The following is a 22,023-nucleotide window of genomic DNA, read 5'->3' on the forward strand; positions in this document are numbered from 1 at the left end:
AATACATCCTTCAGCCAGGCAAACTGTACAAGTAAGGGCTGGGCAGTATGGAAAATAAAAAACAAACAAACAAACAAAAAATACGGAGAATTGAGCAAAACACATGCAAGTTTAATATATTAAATGTTTATTATCCACACATAATTGCAAGCATCTGAAAAGGTACAGTATATCCTAGTCATCATATGACATCCAATGTAATGCAACAATTAACCATTTCAGTCCTGGCAAAACCTCAAGGTCCAGCCTTACCTTAGCGCCGTGTCTTAACCTATGCTGTGGTGGAAAATCGTGTTGGAGCCTCACGGAACTCTTAGGTCCCAGTTTGAGGTACTGTATACATTTATTTAATTATTGTCCCTGTTCTCATGTATATTCAGTAAAGGAGTTTATTCTTAAGATTGGCATAAATAATTTCAGGACTGAAAGGGTTAAATAAAAATAAAATCTGATCTATCTATCTATCTATCTATCTATCTATCTCTCTCTCTCTCTCTCTCTCTCTCTCTCTCTCTCTCTCTCTCTATATATATATATATATATATATATATATATAGGTACAAAGTATTTCAAGTATTTAAAAATCACACTGCAAAAATATTATTGAAAGAAAAGTTGCAAAACATTTTTTGGTATATATTGATTTTATAAGTTATGTCTGGACACGTTTAGAGGAGAAATCCAAGCAGGAATAAAAACAAGGATTAAAGAAAATGAAATCAAATTGAACGAAGTCATCTTTGCAGCACCAGATTATTATTTTTTTTTTTTGACAATAATTTAGTTTTCAATACAGTGCATAAAACAGGCTTATCACTAGGCGGCAGTACATGCCAGTTGTTCACTTTGTTGTCTGAATTATTTTTTATTATTACAACGATATTATTATTAGATTTTGTTTTAAAAACAGTACAGGAGAAACAGGTATTTGTCTAGATGTGTTGTGCATTTGTTAAGAATAGAATGTCAGCACACTCTTGTGATTGCCTCTGACCAGCATGATGGGAGGCAGGTTCTTTGTAAGAATTTCCAGCCAGGCCATATATAGGTAATCAGAGACAGCCCCCTTTCTAGCTATAGGCAAGCTCCTGGAAAGAGAAGACAATGATGTGTTACCATAGTTACTACATAGATACATACATTGTGATCACTACCAATCTAGAAGTTCATCAAAATGAACTTCTAGATGGTGAGTTCAAGACAAAGCAAAACTATTGCTGTTATAAATGCTTTACTAAACATCCATTCAGTAACAGTGTAAAATGACACCTCTTGCTGTATATACCCCTAAAGTGGTATGTAAATACTCCTTTGGGTCCTATAATATTTATTTAGCCTGAATGTCTGCTTCTCCGTTTTGACCATGCAGTTTATAAGCCCTCTCTGTGCCTGTACTTACATAATGATGAGGTTAGCTGCTCTGGAGTTCTCCTGTAACAGTTCATTGAGGCGAACCTGCCGACGATTCTGTATTGAAAAAAAAAAGTATTGTTGCAATAGTTACGATAAACTACATTCACAAGTCGTTATTCATTAGACAGTGGTTTACCTTTTCCTTGCACAATTCCAGCTCTGCATCCATGATTTTCCAAGGGCTTTCCTTCTTCAGCATGTCAGCTGTTGCAGGGTCTTTGGAGCATTCATGGAGACAATAGGGTTCAATCATTTCTTCAAAGAATTTCCAGCTGCAAAACAAAGGTATACAAATTCATTTTATAACTGAGACGGCCCCCACAGAGAGTCTGAAACTGCTAAGTTAAAACATGTATGGTTTATTTTTTATCATCATAAACTGGGGAAATTTTTAGATGTCGTTCACCATTAGACAGTTTATTTTTTTCTGCCTGATATATGTAGCTTTTTAATCAGCATTTTCAGTTTATACCTCTCATACTGAAAAACACATTTTTGATAATGTTTTATACATGCCTATGTATAGATCCCCCAAAAATGATACAAATGTGATTGTAAGCAAATCTCAGTCTTAGAATATTGTTCATATATTTTATGTAGAAAATAAGAAAGATAGTCAGGAGATCTGATTCATTTCTGTACACAATAAAGTAGCCCACATATACCTGTTAATATATCATTTACTTAGATTTAAAGGAATAACTGTATAATTACACTTTAACAGTATACAGGGTAGCTATTACAAAACAAGTGTCAAAATTGTCCCATGTAACCCCAGCTTACAGTAATGTATTTCACAAATATTATAATGCAAGAGAGGCAATTCATTGGAGGTATAGTGCAAGGTAGAGCAATACAGCAGGTGTGGTTGAGTTTTGTTTGGTCATTTGAAGGTGATTTTTTTGTTAGTATAAATCACTAGTATCTTACCTCTCCTTGGTTGGTTTAGTGTTGATGTCTCCGACAACATAAAGGTCAACAAACTGTATTCTGAATTTGCTCAGTAGTGAAATCATTCTAGGAGAAAATGACAAAAATAGTTAAAATGTGAAGCTTCTGGTATTGACTGACCTGTATATACTGCTCAGAAACATTTCAAACAATTACATAGTCATATTTTAGCATAATCCTGTTTCATCTTATCTCTTATGGCTGTTCAAATGGTCTTAAGGATTAATAAATATTTGAAACTGCGTAAAGGCATACAACATAACTACAATTACATTTTGTAAAAAAAAACAAAAAAAAAAAAAAAAAAAAAAAAAAAACGTTAGCCAGCAGCTAAGACCATATTTATTTATGTAGCTTCTAGCACATTTGTATTCTGTTTTAATTAAAATAATATACAACTTAATGGATATTTTGTATTAGTCAGTAACTCTTTCCCCCAGTTAATTCAAGTCTAAATTAAGTTATGAAAATGAAACATACAGCAGGCCTGCTGGTATTATATATTACAGTATTGCAGAATGAAATATTTAGTCAGTGTCAAACTCCCATACACGAACCACCCCGAACTGAACAAAGCATATAAAGATTTCTCAATTTAATTCCAATAATGCAGTGGCACCAGGTTTACCAAATCCTTACAAGTTTGGTAACCCCCAAGCTGATATGATAATACGATACTTATAGTAAAAGTTTGTTGCGTACGCTGCCTTGTCTTCATCAATACGGTTGGCCTTTCCACCCATAAAGACCCTAATCTTGCAGTCTTTCCACTTCTTTCTTGTTGTTAAGATGTAGGGGATCAGCAGTGTCAAGCCTGAAATAGCAGAAATAATTACTATAGCCAACTGGTTTGCTGTCTTTTATAATAAAAACTAAACAGAAACATGTGTTATATTACAAATTTATATTGATAATTCTGTATGCCACTCATCAGACATTCAGTAGAGATGACATCACATTTGATTTATGTGTAGATGCTTTTGGGGGTGTTGATGTTCCTGGAGTTTAGCTGTGGAAGAATTGACAACGTGCCAGAGCCCACTTGTATATATGAACCTTGCAAAGGAGTATAAATGTGATTGATTGAAGATATTATAAAGAAAGGATTTTAGTTTACAAGCACACTGAGAACTTAATGTTTCAGGACAATTGCCTTTATTGGAGAATACAGAACACTGTTATCTGTCCAGTAATTCAGACTTTTTAGAATCAAACTACTGTTACATCCTCTTGATATTATATTAGAAAATATATGCTTGCGCTATTGCAATTTAAAGCATAATTTTCATCCCATACAATTATTCTGCTGGAAGCAAATGCAAGTCTTGGCATAAAGGCATTAAACTATCCATAATTAATCCTGTGAAGGTATTTTATTGTTGATACAGAGATATCCACGCAATCAATAAAGTGCATAAATAATAAGATAATTGTGTGTAAGAAAAAAATGACTCAGCTATTCACTTTAGCAGAGCTCTCAAAGCTCAGCTAATTTTAAAAAGGAAATTAGTCTTAAAAAATAGTTATCAAATGAATGCGTGCTACCAGTTCATACCGTTGACCTATAAATCACAGACAGATGAGTAACGAGAATCCCAATTTCATCTATGTAGAGTAACCTGTTTGCAGTTGATTAACCGGTTTAAGAAGTCTCACAAAACCAGGTGTTTGTGAATACAAGATTGGATCTAAAATGACCCCTACCTGTTTTGTGTTTCTAAAGACTGCAAGTTTTAAAATCCTTAACTTCATAAAGAATTTGTTTTTTGACAAAAGGGTTACAGAATACAATTCTTTCTGAATCATAAAATAGTTTAAAATCACAGCCCCATTGAGTGATGCTGCATGCATGGTGGAAGATTGTTATAGGATATAGTTCAGCTCTTACCGCCATCATCAAACAACCACCACACATCAATGTTGCCTTTGCCTTGCTTCTTTTTGAACTGTGTGCTTGCCTCCATAAGCCTTTGGTTAATGTCTCCCACATGCATTGATTGAGCTGACTTCATGGTGTTCTCTATATAAAAAAAGCAAATGTACAGCAAAGACAGACAACCAATCTGTTCTGGTGGTGTTCGAGAGATTGTTATAATAAGCATATGTAGCTGGAGGATAAACAAAGACATTGGGCTCCATTCAGTTGATCTGGACAGCTGCAGATCTGAATACAGACAGCATTTTATACAATTAGGGTCCTCTCTTGTGTCACTGCTATAGGTTATGGTTTCATAACCTTAATACACAAACAAACATATTTTAAACATAGAAACAATAACAGTATGCATATCTGGGAATTATTTGTCCACAAGCTAAACTGAGGAAGCTACCATTGATTAGCTTAGGAGAAGTTAAGCTCTTTGTCATTTTCTTAGAGCCAGGCTAAGCTGATCTTTCGATCACTGTAAATGCAGTGTACCTCAAAGATCCCTAAAAGTTCCCAAAGTACCACTGATGATCATCTGTAAAACAGGGAATAAGCTACACCAACAAGTTGTTGCATCTCACTCAGCTTGACATACACATAGATTTCTCTTAATGTAGGACTAGACATAACTATTGTGTTTTAGGTGTTGTGTCCTCCTGTCTGATTATTTTAGCCAGTACAGTTAAATAATCCATTCAACCATCTTTATACAGTCAATAATTAAAGCACTTTAATGGTACGATAAGGGATATATTAGACACGTTTCATAGTAAGCCAGACCCTTTGCTTAAATTAAGTTAGTCTAGTCTACACGATTTGTCTTTCGCAGAAACAGTATTATGTAGAACATTGTATTAAATGTGCCATTTAAAAAAAAGGTTAAGTGATTTTGTTTTAGATTTTCTAAATGTAGATTTGCTTCCAAAAAAGATAAATTCATTACTGGCTTCATTCGTCCTTCGTCAGCATCTGGAGATGAAATTGAAGGCCACAAAACTGTCTATCTGCTGTATTCTTGTATTAGACTTTCAATGAGCAAGCCAAGATAAGAGAAGCTAGACAGCTCTCTCCTGAGACACCCTTTTGAGTTCTTAAAGGCTTGCAGGCAACACTACTGCATGCTATCTTTTACAAAGCTGCAGTGTAGAGCATTAACAATTACCAGTGAACCTGCTGAGTGCCATACCTCATTGACTCTGTCACTCTTTTGGAAAAGGAATTCAAATGACAAAAACAACTGCTCTTTGTTCCATCTGGGCAAACCATATGTGAAGGATGAATACAGTAAATGAGTAAATATCTCCAGCTGCATTGTCCTTTTGTACAGAAGAATGTGGCTTCAAAGCCTGGTCATATAACTAACACTTGCATATCGTAAGTTTAATGGCCATTTAAGTGAAGTCAATACCACAAAACTGGCACAAACACTGGCTTGTACTGTTTGTGTTTTAAGTACCTTTTGATTCTGGCTTAGACATTTTAAACTTGCTGGCTTTGTTGAACAGGCCATGGATCCCATGCTTTCCCTCTTTAAACTCCTCCTCATCAATGGCAGCCTCGAGTGCCTGCCGCTCCAGCTCCAGCCTCTCCAGCTCCTCTGCAATAAAGACATTCAGCATATAATCAGTATTGCAAAACAACACCACAGGGACTGAAAACCACTGGAGTATAAATGCATGATTAAACTGAATAAAAGGGCAAAACATTTTCCAGTCTACACAGAAATCGTCTCCATTCAAGGAATTTTCAGGATAAAAATATGTGGGTGGTTACATTTATTATTATTATTATTATTATTATTATTATTATTATTATTATTATTATTATTATTATTATTATTATTTATGGAGTTTATTTAGTTACACTATTTCAGCATACACCATTTACAGTTGATATCACCATATACTGTACACAATTAGTTGGTAATGCTAATTCTTCATGACCCAGACAAAGTGGCAAAGCACTTCCCTCAGTTGCATATAATTAATAAAAATAGTAATAGGATGATACATTCTCACACTATGTTGAGGTATTCAAAACAAATGAAGAACAGAACAAATGTGATATATTTAAATACACCTTGCTGGATTACAATCTCTTAAATGAGAATATTTTCATCAACCTACATTTGAAATAAAGACTTGCTACCGGCATTTTTTTAAAATGAGGACTCTCCATCAGATGCAGATAAACTTTATTATATCATACTATATGTGACTGCGGACGGGCACCTACCTTGCACCTGCAGAACCTGAGAGACGTCAAACCCTTGGCTGATCCTTACCATCACTACTCCATACTCGAAATCAAACGAATCGCTGAAAAACAAACAAAACACATATTTCATTCAACACTGTGGCAAACTCACCTACGTGAAAAAAAAATAATCAAAAGAAATGAGGACTTACTGTAAAACACCAACATAGTTCTCTATATCCTTGGGTCTAGAATTTCTCCAGTCTCTTTTGAATCCAATCACCAGTGTATTAGGTCTCATGCGACCAACACCTGAAGCCTAATAAACAAAAACATACATTATATATATATATATATATATATATATATATATATATATATATATATATATATATATATATATATATATATATATATATATACATATATACACACACACACACACACACATGAATGTAATCATGAAACTACCAGTCAAACTGGAATTAAATTGTGTTGGGAAGTAAAGAAATGCTGAGCCTCTCTGATATCACATTGTGCAGGAAAAGATTACCTTACAGGCCGAGGATAAGATCGTTCATAATTGCAGACATATGTGGTCATATATTTTCTCTAGCCTTTGCGTTGGTTCAGAACATTACAAAGGAAATACAATTGCAAACACTCTCCAAAATGAAGAGAATGCTATTCACTGAGTCACAATAAACATGAATATAAAGCTTTACTGCTATTTCATTTCAGAATGTGTAACCCTGTCAGCGTACTTGAAGAAGACTCCTAACTCCCTCGCGGAAGTTATCACAGGCCACTGCTGCATAGAAAGCTTTCCTTTTTTTGCTGTTCAGCCAGGTCTGGTTCTTCTCCAAGGAGCTGTTCATTTCTTTCACTGTCTGTATTCGTGGCCCCTGTTTATGATTAAAAAAAACAAAACAAAAAAATTTTCTGTAGGTCTTATAATTTATGTAACTGTACTAGTACTCATGAAGTTGTCACTATGCTGAATATAAACTTGTGGATCAAAACAATTATAATCTAGAGTCAAATATGCAGAAAGAAAAGGCAGTCAAAAAAAAATGTAAATACCCAAACAACTAAGAAATGACAGAAAAAAAAAAAAAAACATTGAAAAAATTAAAATGAGGGATACATCTTTGGAAACTGTTAGAAATTCACCTCTAAGGCTTCTGACCTTGAACAACTAATCCAGGTTTCCTTATAAAGAGCATTGCAGGACTGACTTTCAAATTGCATTGAAAAGCCTTTTATTGATACAGTCCTTGTGGAACAATTAATTCAGCATTTACATCAAGCTTTGAAAGCTCCTATTATTTAGAATTTGATTTATGAGAATGTCCTAAAGATAAAAAGTAACCAAATAAGTACATTTGGAGCCAGTTCAAGCTTTTAAATTAAGAATGTTCTTGAACTTTTGCAAAGACATAACAAGAGTTTATTAATTTAACTAAAAATGTTTTACTTCAGTTGCATTTTCTAGACTTGTGTCTGACAAATTGACAATAACTACAGAATATATCAGTTTTATTTATTTATTTATTTATATTTAGGATGATTCGCAAAGGACACTTACAACAAACACTTTACTGGTAATGCAGAGCCCATAGTTCTTGGTGAATGAATGGGCAATATCAAACAGAGCCGGTCTAGTCTTTGGATCTCCTGTCAACACGATACACTGCGGTCTGAAAAACATAAAGGACCAGATATTAGAAGAACACAACCCTTTAGATATACCACCCATACATCTTGACAAGGGCAGCATCAGTTATTTACTGAGCATCTTAAAACACTGAGCCGCTAGTCATTACAAGATAGGAATGTCTATGAACAAGAAAGAATTTCTGAGACACATTCTTTTTCTATCATGGTGTACATTGAGGTGAAATGAGCTGCCGATATTCTTCGGATTGATTACAGTTCCTACCTGAAGTTTTTCACGTGGTCATCCACCGCCGTTAAAACAAGCGCGTCATTCAGAGCATTAACAAAAGTAATAGCCTGGGAGGATGATCCCCAGTTCACATCTATTAGAAACAAGTGCACGGTCAACATAACTTGACACAGCAAAACAATCTATCATGCATAATGAAGGGTAATACACATCTCTACTTGTGATCACAAGCGTGCAGGATTTATATATTTTAAAATTTAAATATGAATTCTAAACTATTAATTAAATACTATATATATATATATATATATATATATATATATATCTATATTATATCTATATATATCTCTATTATATATATATCTATAATATTATATATATATCTATATATTACAATGTTAAAACTTTGAAACATGTGGTATAATGACTGTACATTGTAAAGGATCTTTTATTATAAATACTGTACATATTGTAAAGGATATTATATTATACAAAATGTTCAATGATTCAGTGTTATGATATATTTAATACAGCATGCTAACTAAACGGCATCTCACCTGGCTTCTTGACCGTTACATAAATATAGAGGAGGATCTCAATGGCATAGGTGATCAAAGCCGCCCACCAGTTGATGACAAACATCACCCCACAGCACAGCATGGCTCCAAACAGCGACACCCACATATTGTAATACTTATAAGCCGGTCTCCAACCTGTAGGACATGTGGTAGATCATGTGATACAAATACTGGAATTCTGAAAACATTTTAAAATAATATTTTATTTAAATAAAAACAAGACAAATACATTAAAACCACCCCCACACCATTTTCACTTTCAATTTTCCACTCCTGAAGGCATTCTTAAGGATAACTAAATGGGATACTGAATATACATCTTTTAGATTGCAATACTGACCTGGTGATTTGGCATAGGAAGCATGGAAGCAAGAAAAGTTGATGAGGGCATATGAAGCCAAGAAGAAGTTGGAGATGATGGGAGCAATTGTGTTCAGTTCAGCTAATGAAAAAAACAAACATATTACACAGTATTTTTTTTTATTTTTGTTTTAATGAAAATTAAATATATCCACAATAGATGTATTCCAATATATGAAATGTAAAATGTAATGTTAAAAAGTAATGCTTTATTCTAGCTGGTATTTGAATCTGAAATTCTACGGGCTCTATTGGTCACAGTTGTCACAGATGTTGTGCTCTTCAGAGTCCTTATATTTCTGAGTTGTTTCTTGCTAATTTTTCAGTTCCATTTATTGTAAATATCTTTGATCAAATATGGGGTCAGTATATCTATTTAAATGGTACATTTGAAAACCCAAACACTTACCAATCAGAATAAATGCAACAGCAATAATGAAGGTCAGAACATATCCTCTGAGAGGCTCGTTGTTCTTGCCGTGCCCTTTAGCAAAGAAGTGGAGTGCCTTGTAGATGTTATCTTTGCAAAGAGCCTACATGTAAAAAAACCCAACTAATCAGAACCACAGATAAATCTTGCTAACTCAAGATGTATTTATTTATTTTCTTGCATTGTAGTTTGGCTGACCTGAAACACCTTTGGTGCACTAACGAGTGAAGCCAAGGCTGAGGACAGGGTAGCGGAAAAAATCCCTGCAGTTATGAGAGGACCAAATCCAGATACCATGCTCATAACCTAAAGCAGCAGGGAGACAGAGAAGGTCAGTATATAAACTCAAAGACTCACCAGATGAGTCAAAGGAGCAGCTCCATCAGCCAACCTGGGTAGGAGTTCTTCATAAGAGGTCTTATATTTGAACTCATGACCATCTTGCTCCAAAACTAGGACTCTGCCAGGGCAGCAGAAGAACAAGCTCTTTCAGCCAAACTGATAAGAGTTCCATACAGCGGGGTATCTCTGTTTCAACTATCACATGTGACTCAATAAAAGGATATCAGAGGTGGTCTTATAAGAGAGAGACCTTTGGATCAACAAATTCAAAAGTTCTGACAGAATGTGGTCTTAATAGGCTTTATAAGGAGCTGGTAACTGTATTAGCCTGGTCTTGCTTTATGCTTTAAAGGCAGAAGCAAAGGGTTCAAATTTTTAGCAAATTTTGAAATGATAATAAAAAGTATAAAGTGGAATCATTTGTAAACCACCTTATTTTGTTCATACTATTTTTTTTTGTTTGTTTTGTTTTTTTGTTTTTTTGTTTTTTTTTTTTACCTGGAAGTTGTTCATTAGACCAAAGTCACAATATTCAGTCTTGCAGGATGAGAAGTCATAACCCAGAGAACAGGCTGCCGAGCCATTACATGTCATCCCAGGGGTAATGGTATCATTAAGACAGCCAGTCGCATCTCGCACAACAGTGGCAGCTACATAAGGACCAAGTAGAAGGATGAGAGATGTATTAACCTTAAAATAAGTCTCAGCAAGGTGGAATTTCTGTAATGAGGCCATATAAAATGACCACTAGGGTGCACTTGGGGTGTGCACCAGTAATTTCTATCTGCCTGAAACTTTATTTGAATGCAATAGTAATCATACACATATTATAAACTCTTAGGAGACATACACATATTCTAAAAACATTTTCTGAATGACTTTGCTCTAAAGAGACACATACTTACATACGCAAATACCAACAGCAAGGTAGGTAATGGTTGTTATGAAAATAGCCAACATTGTTCCTTTGGGGATAGCGGCTTGTGGATCCTTAAATGTAAAAAAAAAAAAAAAAAAAAAAAAAAAAATGAAAATATTGGAATTGGAAATGGAAGAATATTATTATTATAGGCTATATTATAAAACTAGCCAGTTCTATCTTATGAGATGTGGATGGTCAAAATGTAGTTGGTAATTGCATGTTCTATAACATCTTTGAAAATGTTTTATTCAAGCTACATTTGCTTATTTGCTATCTATTACAGTATTTTCTAACGCTAGATAAGGCACCGTATAAACTTACCTCTAAATCACCAGAGATGTTGGCTCCGGCAAGAATGCCTGTAGCTGCTGGGAAGAAGATGGCAAAAACAGAAAAGAAGCCTTCTCCATCTCTAAAGTCGGGTCCAAAGTTTTCTGCAAATATAGAGCCTGCAGGAAAAATCCACTTATTTCATATGAGAAGTCCAGAAGTGAACATCTTAATGCCCAAATTAGAGCAGGGTTATGAGTTTTAGGGTTGTGTAGGATCCACAGCTCTTTTGAACTTTTGATCATTAAAATAGGCCCCACTCTTGTACGCTCAATAGACCATCCTATCAGTGTAATGACTGCAGTTGGACTGACCAGGTATGTACGCAATGCAAGTTGCCTGTGGATTATACAGTAGTTTACAGAAGGAGTTTTTGCATTACTGTTAACACTTCATACATAGTACTAATTCATGTAGTAGTTAAACATCATATTTCTATATATAAGCTATACATTTTTTCACTCATTCCCAGGGGTGTTTTCAGATATGTATCACATTGCATTCTCATACAACATTAGCTGTTTGGGCTTTGAAATGCTGAGCACTTGATGTGTACTGTCACAACCCTATTGTGCCCTTGATAAAAACAAATATTATATGTACTAACCGTCATAATTATAAAATCCTCTGGCTTTCTTTTCTTCATTGGTGGGGATGACTGATCCCACAAAGAAGTTACCAATAGCGACTAGCAGAATTACCAGTAGAAGAACCTGAGCCTGGTATTAAAAAAAAAAGAAAATACAGCTCAAGAACATCGCTTTCCTTACTACTGAACAAGGAACCAAAGAAACAAGGGCGTAAGGATGAGAACATTCTGATATGTAAAATGTGTTTGAAGATTAAGGGTATGATAGGTAGGGAGAGCTCTCACCATCAGGGTGATAACAAGGGTTCTACGGAGGCTTTAGAAATTGTGTCAAGTTGACAAAGAAGATGTGTAAGAGGTATTTATACAGATAATAAAATGCGTGGCAAGCAAAACTTATTATAGTGAAATAAAAAATGACTTTCCGACTTATAAAGGGTTGAACTGGAAATCTAGACTGGGGCCTAGGCAATTACTGGTAATGAAAGTTATTGGCAGACATATGTGCAGATATTACAGTGGCCAAGCTCGAGGAAGCTGGGTTGTTACTTAAGAACAGTAAGCCTGTTGGATCAGACAACCTTCTCAATGAGTTCCAGTAATATGTCTGTTTATGATTCATTTTCTAGTATACTACAATTACTTACATTCACATTAAGTAATAAAAGAGGTGCCAAATGTTTTTTTAAGAAAACTATTCAGTCTTTTTTTTATACAGTACCACCCAAAAAGTTTCAGAAATGGACACATTTTAAATAGGTTTTCATAGAGTGTAGGTAACCTAATATGAACTGATGCAATTCTTAGAAGTATGGTATTATGCATACCATTTGTGGATTAGTGTATTATAATATTGCATATTGTTCTAAAATAAAGAAATATTATGAGCTCAAGCTGTAATTGAGTTATAATCCCTAAGGCGCTGTACAGACAGCATACATTTTCTCTAAGAAAAAAAAAAATTTAAACTAAAAGAAACTAAGTCAAAGTCATTTCTTAAACCCCTTTTCCCAGTTGAAAGTTTAGTCAATTGATCCCTTACTCAGAAATATGGTATAGGATTTTTCTTTGTGTGGAATATATATATATATATATATATATATATATATATAATATATATATATATATAGAAGGGCATAACCACACAGTTGTATATATGTAACGTACTATTTAAGCATGTTTAAAAAACTTTATTTTGCACAAGCCCTAAGTTTGTGAGTGTCTATGAGGGAAAAATGCAGATAATCCTTGAAATTTGAATGACTTGCAAGGTAACTTCAAAAGAACAAAATGGTTCCATTTCTGTAGTGGTTCCAAAGTTTAAAATGAAAGAGGAATGTACCTTTGCCTCCCATTCCATTCCAGCTAAAGAGATCCCAAGTAGCAACACCACTGTAATGCATCCAACTATTCTGATATCATTCGTCACGTCCACCATCAATGCATCACTTTCCTGAAAAATAACAATAATTCATCAGGTCCTTGATTGTTGAAATACAGGACCATATTTTTTTTTGTGGTAACTAAAAAATATAAGCTGTAATTGCATAGGAAGCAATACATTATATATTTGCTATCAAAATGCATTTCTGGGGGAATGCATAAAAATAAAATTTTGCTTTATATTTTCTGACAAACTAATGAAGCCACTATCCCAAATTTGTGTCTTTTGTGTTCTCTCCATTTACTCTACCATGATTTTTTAATTTACCCCAAATCATTTTTCCTAATTATAAGCCAAGACACATAAGCCAAGCATTTTGAATAAGCCATGCATGTTTAAACTTACTTTAAGAAGGTCCACAACGGTCTCAGCGAACCCCACGACATACATGGCTACAGCCACTGCATTTGCAAATGCAAAAATCAGACCTATAGACCCACCAAACTCTGGTCCTAAACTTCTGGATATGAGATAATAAGCACCCCCTGTTAAAAGACCAAATACAATCCATTCTTACTTTTTCAAACTTGTCAAAATACATACTGTTTGCGGTTCAAAATAAATAAATAAATAAATAAACAAATAAATATTACAATTCTGTAGCACCAAATTTTATTATTGTTGTATCTTATCAATCATTAAGGATAACTTTTTCAATCTGCTAAAACTATGAAGTGCTTTTCTTTAGTAAATAGACAGACAACTGTATCTATTACTAGCATTGAGATTATTGCATAGTGCAATCATGCATATCAATGACAGTATATTATGCTTTGTTCAAGTTTCAAGTTTTAAGTTCAGATGCTCTATTTGAATGTTGCCAGACCGCTGCGACCTACATACCGATCTAGAGGACTGAAGATCAATGGGCATCATCCGGCTGACTTTCTTACCCTCTAACCCCAAAAGTGTAAAGGCCAGTGCGGCACTCCTTGTGGGTCCCAAGCCTAGACTGGCCACTTAGTGCACTTCAAGTGGCAGTGCTTTTACTGGAAGAGTCACTTTTATACCCACTTAGAAAATGCATATGAAGTACATTACCTCCTCTGACAACTCCATTGGTGCAAATAGCAGACATAGATAAACCTGTTAGGGTAGTGACTACCACGCTTAAGCCAATGACGATGACTCCCAGACCTGAAAAAATCAAAAGTGTTTCAAATGAAAAAGTCCCCTCATCATGGAATATGAGGTGCACAGCCATGCCCTGGTGTCCACCGTGCCACTGGGATACCTGTTCTAAAGTAAAAAGCTCCCTCATCATGCTGCGGAAGAACTACATCATTTCTCCTTGTTGATAGTGGGGACTTGCTATGCTCCTGTTGGAATCCAAAGAACCTGGGAAAGATGCCAACTGATGCCTTTGACCTGGAAAACAACTGTCTTCATTTTCGTCTGAGAAAGAGGTGATGATTCCTGAAAATCCTTTCTTTTCTTTCTTCAGAAAGGTAGCCCGGCTTTGCTGTTGAAATGCACTCACAAGAAATCAAGTAAAAAGTTGGTATAGTACCATACCTGTACATTATTCCACTTCTATTAGATTTTAATACCTCAGGAAAGCTTGACTTTATACTCACTTTACTGTTGTAAAGTAAAACAAAAATTTGGAGAGGACCTCCAAATATTGCAAGGATCCATGCTAAATATATTACCTCCACTGACACATCCATTAGTGGAAATGGCTGAGGTTGACAACCCTGTAATTGAAGTTACCATGGTAGCCAGAAGAACAATAATAACTCCAAGACCTGTCAGTGATGAAGTAAGAGACAAACAGTTACATCTTAATGATTTTGGGTTGTCCTTTTTTTGTCTTTCTCAACAGCTTCTGTAAGCCTTACTATACGCTGAATATTTTTAGGTTACTCCTGTAGAAAATTAAAATAGGAAATGTTACTAGCTGTATCAATTAAAAGGGCAGTAGCACAGTGTATGGCTCTGGACCAGGATCGAAAAAGAACGATAATGAGAGGTTTTTGGTGCAACAGCCTGTAAGCCTGTAAAAAAAAAGGCTGAAAAACTTCACTTGGAATATAACGGCAGCTCATTTACTGTCATTACAACTGTACTTTAGTGTAATTTTAAGAGAACATTCAATGGAGGGGAAATATGGAATATAAAAAGAGTTAATAATCTTTTGGTCACAGCACTTAAATGAGTTAATTTGCCTATGACTTAAGCTATTATTGTACTTATACTTTAAAAACAAAGTAATTAATGGTCATGTGGCAGAGCAGAGCTCTGCCCTTTTTAAATTGGCAGGGATGGGGTTAATTTCCCATACCTGCCTGGGTTTATTATGTTCAGGTGGCTGGGGTTGATTAGTTGATTAGGTTAATTAATGATCAATCAGCGCCCAGCCACCTGACATAAAAGGAGGCCTCTGCTTCTCATTTGGGAGGAGGGAGCTGAGGAAGCAGGTTGGTGGGGGGGTTTTTTTGGTGGGTGATTTTTGAATTTTGATAAATCCAGCGAAGGCATTGCCCAGCATGGAAATTGTTATTTTTGTTAGTTTTGCTTTTTGTCTTTCTTTTTGTGTTTAAATTGCTTTATTTTGGCCCTTGTGCCCTTTTATTTTTATGTATATTTATAATAAAATAATTATTTTTTTGAACTACAGACTCTGGGCCTCTATCAACTCGCCAGCCTGCCACAGGTCACCAAATAGACCGTTTAGAGCACTAATTGTGCACAGAAGCCTAAAGCAAAGACTTTGCAGTGGAGAAATCCGAAACTTCCAATACCAGCTTGCACCCTCTGGCTCTAAACAGTGATTAGATATGCATCATTAAAATCATTTAGAGCTATTTTATCAGGAACAGAGTTTGTGCCAAATAAGTCACATGCATAAATAATCTACAATGCTCACAAAAACATGTAATTTTACCACTAAATAGCGCCTTATTCTTTAACCAACCTCCAAGGGTAAGAAACATTAAATAACGGCTTAGGGATCACTTTTTTGCAGAGTACTTTATAATTACCCAAAGAACATTGAGAATATTTCATAATTAACAGGACATACCCAGCTTTATTTGGGTCTGGCTGGAACCCAAGTCAGTGAGTCGCACTCTACCTACACAAACAACCCAACAATCACTTTCTGAAATTTAGCAATTACTAAAATCCTGTTGTTTTATTTTTCATAAGTCTGTAAGTAAGGTTCTTTCACCTGAGTTCAGGAGTTGCTATTCAGTTCTAGTTGCCAGTCGTAGATATATGTAACAAAGGCTAGCCCACCAGTGTCTTTATAGATCTTAGAGCCAATGTCATAGAGACAAAAACCTATATAATATCTATTATAATATCTATATATATATTATATAATAATATATCTATATATATAGTATAATATATATATATTGTATTTATTTATTTATTTATTTATTTGCTGGCAGTATACTGCCATGCATAAAACACTATAGTACTTGCACAGGTCCAGAACTCACAGTCACAACCATGTAACACTTACTTTCCCCAAAAACTTTAAAACATAATATTTCAGTAATTGCAATAAGAACCATTAGATAAAAAAAATCTAAGGTAGCAATGTTTACATAAGTGTGGGCCACCATTATGGCTACCATTTTAGAACAATTCTTACAGTATTTATAGGTCGAATAATACATTTCCAGAATTATGATATTTAAATAATACATTTGTTATTTAATTTTATAGAACCATGAATTTAAAATCACATTGTAGAATTGGTATCATCATTAACCAATTCATTTGCATGTATTCAAAAGTAAATCTGTTAAACATTAAAATAATTACCTATACCAGCTTGGCCGAAAATCCATGAGAGACGAATAAAGAGCATCACTCCCCAAATGTTCAGCATGCATCTTACCTAGATTGCATAAATTAGGAAAAGACACAGTGGAACTAAATGTATATGACAAGAGATCAGTGTTTCAACTTGCAATAGTTATTTGATTAATATGTGTAGGCAAGTTAAAAAAAAGAAAATGGTAGCCTTGCCATCTTGTTAGAAACAGCCTCAACTCATGATTAGATTATAGCTATTTATATGTCAATGTTTAATATGGTCGCTGATGATGCTGACACTCCTAATGATACTCCCATGCTCTCCACTTGAATCTTGACTCTGATACACCGGCAGTTTGCCCAGAACTGGCACAGATCTGCTTCCTAGAAGTTGTACTGCTGATTTTAGTACATATTGAATGCACCAGACATAGAAGGAAGTCTATCCGGCCCAGGCTTCATGCATTTCTTGAGATAGGCTCACCTTTTCCTAATGTTTTTGAGGCTCAGTTCATTTTTTTTTTTTTAAAAGAAAGTGTATTTTTACTCACCAACACCCCCTTCACCCAGCCGAACTTCACAAATCCACCTTGGGTTTCTTCCTTCTTTGCCGCTTCTTCATCTGTAGGTTCTCCATCCCTATTGGCTGCCTGATCTGGGCAACTTGGGGCTGCAGCTGAAACATTCTAGAGTAATAAAAGGGGTTTTGTATGACAGTTTTTTTCAGTAGCTACTTCTCTTTCTAAACAGTGTACAGTAAGTAGTAAGCCAAATATTACTAAATATTATACAACCGTGTTGGAAAAAAGGCCTGTGATTGAGCTGGGTTATGAGTTTAAGGGTAGTGCCATTTAGATGTGTTTGGATCATGAACTCTAATGCCAGTTGGTGTAGCAAATGTGATTTATTTTTAATTCAATACATTCTGTGTTGCCAGACGGAGCTTTATTTTGTATTTGGTACAAGTAGCTTTTCTTTAAAAAGTAGGTTAAGAAAGACCATGAAAGACCCCTGCTGGTTTAAAGGGTCTTTATTTTAATTCAGAAGTATGATTGAGCCCTGTCTTGAATGTATAGCTTGACTCACCAGAAATACATCAAATAATACATTCAAGAAGGTTTGTTCAAGTATAAAGAAAATATAGCAAAGTTCAATTCTAATGAGGTTTTTTTTTTTTTTGGACAAATATTGAAGACTAATGTGAAAAATCAACTAAACCTCTTTAAACCTTGTGCCCTTTGATTTAACGTGAGTTTTCACACCACATTAGCATAAACTGTCCCATAAAAAAGCAATCAATGTCCTTGCTAAAGGGGATAATTATTCATTTACTAAGAATTCCTTTTGATAGCTACATTTCCATAGAGAGTGGTGAATATGGAGTCAATCTATTGATTACAGTTGCAGAATGCATTACAGTTTAAGACGCTCACTGTTAGATATTTTCAGAGTAGACAAAGGTTAGCAATTATATATGCAGTACATATATTGTATTTTCATATGGGTATATATATTATATTAGATATATTATATATATATATCTATATATATAATATATATATAATAATAGCACTTTTAGCATTGTCTTTTATTATGCCCTAAACTTCAGCACTTGCTTTTTTTAAAAGGAAATGCAACTGTTTATAGTATAAAATAGATTAAAACCAATTTATCTTCTAAGTAGCTTGTCACAAGTTCTGTAACACTAACGATTTCATTTTTATTTTTACAAAAATCTTTATAAATCTGGCCCTGGTTTCATTCTCTTAAGCAATACAGTACCTCTTCTGTTCACTTTAATAGCATTTATGTACTTTGTTTACATGCACTTCAATTGACTATGACTGTTATATCTCAGCATCGTGCCATTTCTGCTTAATTTTGTGGAAAAGAACCCCCCCTCCCCCTAAAAAATTAAAATGACATTACTTTTATAAGGCACTTACTTTTCTGAATACTTCATGAAGATCTTCCAGGGTCGGCCTGGCGATTTTGTCTCCACTGACACTGCCTGCGTTCCTGTAGAAATCAATCCTGGGCACTGGGTCCATGGTGTTGTGACCAAATGTTTGCAGATAATAGGGATTGGAAATGGTGTCATAAGGATGGAATCCACCTTCATTGTGAATGATGCTGCTGTATACAGCTCTGTCATCAGGTCTGAAACTTATCCTGTGCCCACTTTTCCCATCTGCAAATGATGTTTCTTCATAATGTGGAGGGGCATCACTGGTTTCTTGAAAAGCTGCATTTGTATCATGGTTGTCGGTCACTCTGTTAACATTAAATCGTGTAGGACTCTGATGATTTCCATCCATTACTAAATTTGTGTTTCAATTTCGCTTTCTATATTGATGTACAGATGCTACAGATATATATATATATATATATATATATATATATATATATATATATATATATATATTAAATCTATATATTATATCTATATTATTCAAAACTTTAAATCTTCTTCATACACACCCTGTCTCACTGCAGCGTTTATCTGGAAGACAGCGTCTTGATCCTATACCTGTTTAAGATTTGGTACTGTGTTCTGTGCCACCATCTCCTAGACTTCAGCCAGTATTCGTCTCCTTAAAATGTGTTTCTTCTTTTGTGTGTGCTACACAGATAGAATAGGGAACCAAGACTATTCAACAGGTGTCTTTTATAATATCCAGAGGTGGCTGTATAAGGAGATTTTGGAAAATACCATTGGTGCACACCCCAGATTAACAATTCATAGAAAGGGCATGACCAAGCTGCATTTAGTAGATACACCAGGATCTCAGTTTAAAGATTAACAAAGTCAAAATGACCTATTCCAAGAATAGCATTACTGTGTAAATCCATGTAAATGATACAAATATACAGTATATACTAGTTTAATATAGTGAACCAAGTTAGTTTATATGGAGTTTGGATGTTATTTTGTTTTTAAAGTTTTTATTACCAAAGATAATAAAATCATGCAATAAATGGTTTGGATGTGGGCTGGTTATTTTATTTGATTGAATTGGTACATTTCACACCAATGTGAATTGAATTAGACCTATAAGTGATATAGGAGACTGCCTAGGGCAAGAAACAATGGGGGCACACAAAAAAACCCCAATAATTCAGCAATACGAGGGGCAGTTCAATAGAAAACTAGTGCTTGAAAGAATAAAACACACACACCACGTTGTGTACAGCACACAGTAGGATGGATAGAAAGTATAACACACTGCATGTGCCATACAGCAAAGTTAAACCACCTTGTATATCAATTCTGTCAAGAGTACCACTTGCTGGATCTATCAGTTTTGCCATGTCACCAAGCACCTGCTGTGTTGCTTGAGCATGTCTGTCAGAGTGGAGAGGAACTTAGCTGGTTGCTATAGTAATGGTGGAAATTCTTACCTTTCTGCCTGTACAGAAAAAGAGCTTTCAAAATTATTTTCTTTTGTATACTTTTTAAAAAGATCTATTTTAAAATATGTTATATTCATTCTGCTATTTGGTTTATCCATTTCACTATAAATGCTATGTATTTTGCTATATATTTTATTCACTCAATGTGCTACCTGTTAATGCCATTTTACTTCATCTTCATGATATTTTGCTATATATTATATCCACTATATATTGTAATGTAAATATATTCTGCCATATAGTATATCCAGTCTGTTTATGTCTTTAGTTGGTATATCCATTATGTTGTACTACACATTTCAGCATATGCTATATGTAAGGTATTACATATAATATATATTACAATAAGTTAAGTCAATTTTACTATATGTTTATGTTAACCAAGTTTTTTGTATGTACATTCATTGTGCTACATGGATTCCACAGCGTGCTACATGCAACATTATATGTGTTGTAACTATTCAAGTACTAATTTAGAATTGAACGCCTCTGATACAGCATGTGTGAATAACACTGTCCTACTATCTATCATTATATATAGATATATAAATATATATATATATATATATATATATAATTTTAATCAATCAGTAAATCTCAGTCTTGCTGTAAATCTCTATTACGTGCTGTTACTTTTTTTCTGTTTGAAGATGTTTGTACATGTTTGTACATATTATTAAGCATATGTATTTCCTAAAACCAGATTCCTTGTATTAGGGGAGAACGTGATGTATTTACAGACACTGGTGATGCAGAAAGTAGAAAGAACGGGGTTACTGTTTTACCAGGTGTTTATCTAGCTGTCTTTATTTTATTTTACAGAATTGTTTTTTTGTTTTTTGGGCCCAGTAAGTTTGCACGTCTCACTGGTGTATACTTTCACGAGTGTTTCAGAGAAAGGCAATGCAATGAGCAGAGTGAACTAATCGTTTTGGTTGTTTTTGTTGTTGTTATTTATTTATTTATTTATTTATTTTGTTATGCCCTATGATAATATTTATTCTGCTTGTGTCTGTCCGGACATCTGAATAGAATCATAGAATTGCCGTTTGTAAATGAGATGTTTAGTTTTAAAGTAAATTGGGTAAAAATACTAGGGTGGGATTGCAATGTGTCTGTGAGTGTATAGAAATTACATTACAGTTATTATATAAACATGGACTGCATTAGTTTAAAGCTGTTCGTTGTGATTTGCCTACACCCAGCACATAGTTATTTCGTTTTTACTCAGGGTCGCCACTTCAATTCTACCTAAGGCGCTAGTTAACCTGGGCCATAATTTACTGCTTTATTTACCAACATGTTCATTAGTATTTTTAAATATACAAATCCAGCTGAAAGCTCTATTTACCCCAAGGCGCTTTTCTTGACTCATTCACTTAAAAACCAACCGAACTAATGGTTCACTCAGTACTTATGTGAGGTCGTGCTGTACAAAGAGTTTGTG

The 22,023-nt window shown here is 34.5% G+C and overlaps 1 protein-coding gene across 1 annotated transcript; it reads right to left on the minus strand.

The window, feature by feature from the left end:
- Window positions 1-952: 952 nt before the first annotated feature.
- Window positions 953-19,480, minus strand: LOC121299381 (solute carrier family 12 member 1-like). Its single transcript, XM_041227102.1, has 26 exons — window positions 19,109-19,480; window positions 17,714-17,848; window positions 17,169-17,244; window positions 14,433-14,528; window positions 13,737-13,876; window positions 13,290-13,400; window positions 11,966-12,077; window positions 11,350-11,477; window positions 11,012-11,096; window positions 10,605-10,756; window positions 9,963-10,070; window positions 9,744-9,867; window positions 9,315-9,416; window positions 8,954-9,109; window positions 8,430-8,529; window positions 8,076-8,187; window positions 7,252-7,392; window positions 6,700-6,806; window positions 6,527-6,609; window positions 5,748-5,888; window positions 4,253-4,384; window positions 3,067-3,178; window positions 2,344-2,430; window positions 1,550-1,685; window positions 1,400-1,467; window positions 953-1,088 (listed from the first exon to the last, which is right to left on the minus strand). Exons 1-26 carry the CDS (start codon window positions 19,478-19,480, stop codon window positions 953-955), a joined length of 3,252 nt encoding a protein of 1,083 aa, XP_041083036.1.
- Between the last annotated feature and the right edge of the window lie 2,543 nt (window positions 19,481-22,023).

Source organism: Polyodon spathula, chromosome 24, assembly GCF_017654505.1.
Source record: "Polyodon spathula isolate WHYD16114869_AA chromosome 24, ASM1765450v1, whole genome shotgun sequence".
Classification (NCBI taxonomy): Eukaryota; Metazoa; Chordata; class Actinopteri; order Acipenseriformes; family Polyodontidae; genus Polyodon; species Polyodon spathula.